The following is a 6,215-nucleotide window of genomic DNA, read 5'->3' as shown; positions in this document are numbered from 1 at the left end:
TCTGAGGACCAACGTAGTTAGTTCAAGTTAAAGTATAGACTTGTTATTTATATCTTTGCTGCTTAAAATTTGAATTTTACCTCAAAGATGGATGTGCTGAGTGTGATTCCTGGATTTGTGGCGACGTTTTTATTTTTCATCGTTTCAGGTATGATGTATGATGTTTTTATATAGTGCTCAGCTATATATATCAGTGAGAAAACATCAGATATATATATATAACGTTAATACAAACTTGTACAAAAATCACAAAAATATGAATAGTTATATATATCCTAAATGCACAGAGAATATTAATGAAATATATATGGAGATAAGGAACAGCATTCAAGCTCAGAAGTCCATTAAACAATACAAATTTTGGAGCAGAGCAAACATGGACCTCTAAAACATCAGAGTTGGGATCAGGTGCCATGGATGAGTGAGCATCCCCTGCCGACCGGTCATACCCGCCGTGTGCTCCTTGTCATGATCGTGAATTAAAGGAAAACTCCGTCGACAATTCAGTGTGTTAATAATTGCTTAACAATTAGTATGAAAAACGCCAGTCAGCATTTGACTTAATGATAAATTGTATTTGCTGACAAGGTCATTGTATCGACCATAGAACTTACGAAATGATTACTTTAAATGAGACTGATGATATTCTTGTTTCATCAACTTGTTTGTCAATAACTCACCTCGCTTTAGAAATTGTTCATACGTAGAGGATGCTCTTGCGTATCGAATCAACTGAGAAATATAAACCCCGTATGCAGGTGATGAAGGTATATTGCTGCATATTAAGTAAGGGAAGTTGAATTGAAGAGTTAAAGTCATCACGTTTATTATAAAGCTTGGTTGTTAGATAACCATTAACGTCTTTTCTAGTAAAATATTTAAATATGAAACAGATGTGTCAGACTCTGTGGTATCCTTTTTTTATTCAAGCTCACCAGGATATATCGTATCGACATAAGAAATTTAATAACCATTGTTAATATTGACAATACATCGTCGATATATCTAAATGTCGAGTTGAAGGCCACAGCAAGTATTTTTTCTTTTCACGTATAAAATTTTGAATAAATTCTTCTTCTGACCAATCACAAGGTAAGTAAATTTACTAGTTCCATTTTTATTTAAAAAGCAGATGTCAATGATAGCAAAAAGCCTGGACTTCAATTTATCGTGGGGAATGGTTGTTTGTTTGTATGTTGTTTAACGTCCCTCTCGAGAATTTTTCACTCATATGGAGACGCCACCACTTGCCGGTGGAGAGCTACAAATTTTGACCTATACTCGGCTCTTACGGCCGTTGAGCAGTGAGGGATCTTTTTCGTGCTAACACCTACTGCGACACGGGACCTCGGTTTATACGGTCTCATCCGAAGGACTGGTCTCCACGTCCCACAGTGGGATTCGAACCCGCGACGTAAGGATCAACTCCTTACTTCGCGACTCTAGAGCAGACGCTCTAACCACTGCGCCACGCGGGCGACGGGAATGGTTGTATATAAAGTTGAAAAGTCGTATGTTGTTGATTTTGGTAAAATTTTGTGATTTCAAATTTTCCAAAAGTTCCTTGGAGTTTTCAAGTATCCATATCTGATTTACACCACTTCTCGAATATATCGTTGCCCAGTACATTCTTTTCCGGTCATTTGATGTTGAAATCATCTTTGTTCACTCTTACTGCAGAAGGAGACACAATGTAAATATCAAGTAGTATTAGTATTTATATTATTAATATTATTTTAATATTAAATTGATATTAATATTCCATAAAAAGTTACTGAACTCAGAAAGGGTCATGACCTCGCAGTAGTATACAGAACTTCATCAACATCACATATTTATTTTATCGTACAGCTTTGACATCATTGTCCCATGGCTAGCATCTTCTGTTTATATGCATGATATTTAGTGCATAGTATTTTGTCAACATTTCGAAAATTATATGGTCTTTTTGCTTATATAATCTGTCGTTAGGTCTAATGTTGACTGGCATCTTTTATACAAATTGTTAGACCATTACTATTTTCATACTGAATTTATTATATATGGATTTCTCCGCTTGCTCGGTGATGACAAGGGCACACAGCAGGTGTGTCCGGTCGACAGGGAAGGCTTGCTCCTCCATGGCACCGCCCCACCTCTTATGTTTTCTGAGGTCCTTGCTTGCTTTGTTCGCAGTCTGTATTGTTTTACTGGACTTTTGAATATGATTACTGTTTATTATCTTTACCTCTCAATAATAAGCTTGTTTATCTTGAATTAGGAAGGTTTAATTACTATATTTAAGAAAAAATTAAAATAACGAAATACAAGGAAAAACATAAGGGAAAAGCCTCCAAATAATAGTGTATTCTTGTCCTCTTGGCCCCAGGATCATGAAGCAGTCTAGACCTAAGCCATTTCTTAAGTTGTTTTTAAATTTATAATTAAGGAACCACACTTGAAATGTTATTAAAAAATTCCCTTTCATGCTGTAAATTCTTAATTTTAAATTTTCAAGAATCAGTACATTATAAATATTCATTTTATAAATGACTAAATTCTCGACTTAAGTCTTAAGACTTCTTCATGATCCGGGGACTTGCTCTTTGACAGTGCTTCAACATTAAGCATGTATTACAGTTCTTCCCGTGGACGCTGGATATTCCTGTGCTACCTACACTCCGTATTACTTCAGAGAGTATTGTTATGGCGGACAGACTCACTGCTGTGGCTACTACTACACCTACCGATATTGCTGCGGTTATTCACTGTAATGTTACTTATAATCTGATATTAACACTTAAAACTTTCAAATTGTTGTTTTACATTAGATTAGATAAGAAGATCCCTATTGATGAGAATTATAATCATAATTTGTAGTTCTGGTGGCGCTATAGCAGGGGTGGTGATCGGCATTGTGATTGGGATAGCAGTTTTGATTGCTCTAATCGTTGTTTGCTGTAATATCATGAACAAAAACAGAGGCACGGCGGGACGGGTTGTTTACCCTAACAACGGCACAAATAACGTCACTGTTATGAGCTCATCACATCAGAGTCCTTATACAGGTACACAGATAACTGTATGATATCACATCAGAGTATTTATACAGGTATACAGATAACCGTGTTACAACACATCAGAGTTCTTATATAGGTACTCAGATAACCGTGTTACATTGCATCAGAATCCTTATACAGGTACACTGATAACGGTGTTACATCACATCAGAGTCCTTACACAGGTACACTGATAACCGTGTTACATCACACCAGAATCCTTATACAGGTACACAGATAACCGTGTTACATCACATTACAGTCTTTATACAGGTATACAGATAACCGTGTTACATCACATTACAGTCTTTATACAGGTATACAGATAACCGTGTTACATCACATCGGTACGGTACACAGATAACCGTGTTACAACACATCAGAGTTCTTATACAGGTACACAGATAACCGTGTTACATCACATCAGAGTTCTTATACAGGTATACAGATAACCGTGTTACATCACATTAGAGTCTTTATACAGCTACACAGATAACCGTGTTACATCACATCAGTGCATTTCGTACACAGATAACCGTGTTACATCACATCAGTGCATTTATACAGGTACACAGATAACCGTGTTACATCACACCAGAATCCTTATACAGGTACACAGATAACCGTGTTACATCACACCAGAATCCTTATACAGGTACACAGATAACCGTGTTACATCACACCAGAATCCTTATACAGGTACACAGATAACCGTGTTACATCACACCAGAGTCCTTATACAGGTACACAGATAACCGTGTTACATCACACCAGAATCCTTATACAGGTACACAGATAACCGTGTTACATCACATCAGTGCATTTATACAGGTACACAGATAACCGTGTTACATCACACCAGAATCCTTATACAGGTACACAGATAACCGTGTTACACCACACCAGAATCCTTATACAGGTACACAGATAACCGTGTTACATCACACCAGAATCCTTATACAGGTACACAGATAACCGTATTACATCACATCAGAGTCCTCATACAGTTACAAAGATAATTGTGCTACAACACATCACGGTTTTTGTACAAGTTGCCTAATATATAAAACCAGAACATATCGACAAATATCAGGCCTTCATTTTTGTACCTATGTCTATGTCTATGTACTGTAATACTAATAATTTTTTGTACTCAGCAAATCTTTTAAGCTAGAATACAAAATAAAACAATCACACTATTGTTAGAAAACTAACAAAGATAACGGACCCGTTTTAATAAGCTAACATTGTGATTCTGTAATATTTCGATGGACACATGTATAATGAACTGAAGGTTAGAGTATATGAATATATCAAATAAACACCTTAGAGGCACTTAGCCATACTACAAATCAGCAATATGACCGATGTTTCCATTTACTGAAATAAAAATTATAAATCATTAAAGAGAGAAATGAATTACTCATATTAAACATACTAGCCTCCCCCTAATCCTCCTCTCCGAAAAAAAAAAATCAAAATTTTAAACCTATTGCCCAGGAATTTTTACCTTCTCATCCATCTGTAACTCAATGAAGAAATATTTAAATGCCTTATAGTTCCACCATACTTAACTCAGCCAATTCAACACGACATTCGGAAGTTTGAATTGTTTTTTGATACTTTACTCAGCCAATACAACACGATGTTCAGAAGTTTATATTGTTTTTTAGAAACTTTACTCAGCCAATACAACACGCCATTCAGAAGTTTAAATTGTTCCCAGATACTTTACTCATCCAATACAACACGACATTTAGAAGTTTGAATTGTTCCTCAGATCTTTCTTTTCTATTCAGGTTATACTGGTGGTCCTATTCAACCTCCTGGATACTCCCAATCTACATACCCAGCCTATACAGCAGGACCAGGACCGGCCTATCCCCCCGCAGCTCCGTCACAGTACCCACCTCCACCCCCTCCATCTTACACCCAGCCAGACACCAACTCTTATCCACAAAAGTATTGATTCTAAACTAAAGCAATGCTGTAGATACATTCTTGTCTGTGATATACTGCAACGGAGGTTAACGTTGCTGTCAAAAATTTTTGCTTATATTTCGTTGTATTTTGCTTTGTATATCGGATACGAATCGTTCTTTCTTTGTGTATTTGGATATAATTTGACTTTTTTTGTTTTCATATTTGTAAGAATAAAGATAATACAATGTCAAGGCCATGATTTAGTCAATGTTATATATTGTTAAATTATGCATACAATTTACAGTATTTTATGTACTTCAACCTGTAATGTAAAACATAATTCTATAAGTATTGATTTGTAAACAAGTACCTTTTGACATCATTCTCGTCATTATAGAATATGTGGAATCATGTAGTATCTGGTGTATTTTATAATGTTAGTCATTTTATGTCCTATTGTTTCCTAGAAAGTTTCTATTTAGCATACCCACAAAGCTTGACCTAGTTTAATTATTCCAAATCATTAATTATTCTGTTAATAACATAAAGATAATAATAGAACCAAGCTGTGTACATAATACTAGCAAGTGAAAATTACAGAGTGTAAGATGCTTAAAATTGTATTTGACAAAACTTTCAAGTCTATGTTAGCAAATAATTTTTGTATCGTGGTCAGACAACACGTTCCTCGAATATCTGCTTTTGTGTCTCTGTAATTCACCAAAATATTTAAAAGTATTGCTATCTTGCTAATTCTAAAGTTTTTTATTAAATATCTTTTAAAAATAAAGACTTAAAAATTGTGATATAAGCAATTCAAGTCATTTCCAAAAGGATTATATAGGAAAGTCAATTCTCCGTTACCTTCCACAAATACCTGGTAAGGTACCTTTATTTTCACGAAGAAACTTGTTAACGTAGAAATAATTCAATATCAAAGTATTGGGAAAAAATATATATTATCGAGAAACGTTTCATCTGACCTTAATTAAAATTATGCAAATATTCCATTAATCACAATAACATACTTTCTGTTGAAAATTAAAGTTATTAAAAGGTATTAAACTACTCTTCACTTTTCAATGTTAAGTTTGACATTTTAGCAGAAGAGTGAAAAATATAATCTTGTGACAAGTTTCAATCATGTTCCACTGTATTAAAATGCACCATGCTTATAAGTGTGTGGAACATGGTGGTAAACTTACTCGTGTGCTTTTAATATTTTCTTACTATGCGGTTGTTTACGTGGTCAAA

At 34.8% G+C, this 6,215-nt stretch overlaps 1 protein-coding gene across 1 annotated transcript; it reads left to right on the top strand.

Annotated features, from left to right (window-relative positions):
* The first annotated feature begins 40 nt into the window (after window positions 1-40).
* Window positions 41-5,217, top strand: LOC133203644 (cysteine and tyrosine-rich protein 1-like). The gene is made up of 4 exons (XM_061339416.1): window positions 41-148; window positions 2,620-2,749; window positions 2,860-3,047; window positions 4,838-5,217. The coding sequence occupies exons 1-4, from the start codon at window positions 88-90 to the stop codon at window positions 5,005-5,007; spliced, it is 549 nt and encodes a 182-aa protein (XP_061195400.1). The 5' UTR covers window positions 41-87; the 3' UTR covers window positions 5,008-5,217.
* The last annotated feature ends 998 nt before the right edge of the window (window positions 5,218-6,215 follow it).

Source organism: Saccostrea echinata, unplaced genomic scaffold (genome assembly GCF_033153115.1).
Source record: "Saccostrea echinata isolate AGI-Se365-2 ecotype Australia unplaced genomic scaffold, CSIRO_AGI_Sech_v1 ptg000051l, whole genome shotgun sequence".
In the NCBI taxonomy this organism is placed as follows: domain Eukaryota; kingdom Metazoa; phylum Mollusca; class Bivalvia; order Ostreida; family Ostreidae; genus Saccostrea; species Saccostrea echinata.
The sequence above is the reverse complement of the archived record's forward strand: the minus strand, read 5'-3'. Positions and strand labels throughout refer to the sequence as shown.

Excerpts from the sequence above, each read along its gene's own strand:
- LOC133203644 (XM_061339416.1), top strand. The coding sequence starts at position 88 with ATGGATGTGCTGAGTGTGATTCCTGGATTTGTGGCGACGTTTTTATTT. Across the intron at positions 149-2,619 it reads TTTATTTTTCATCGTTTCAG|TTCTTCCCGTGGACGCTGGA; the intron begins GTATGATGTATG and ends CATGTATTACAG. Across the intron at positions 2,750-2,859 it reads TATTGCTGCGGTTATTCACT|TTCTGGTGGCGCTATAGCAG; the intron begins GTAATGTTACTT and ends CATAATTTGTAG.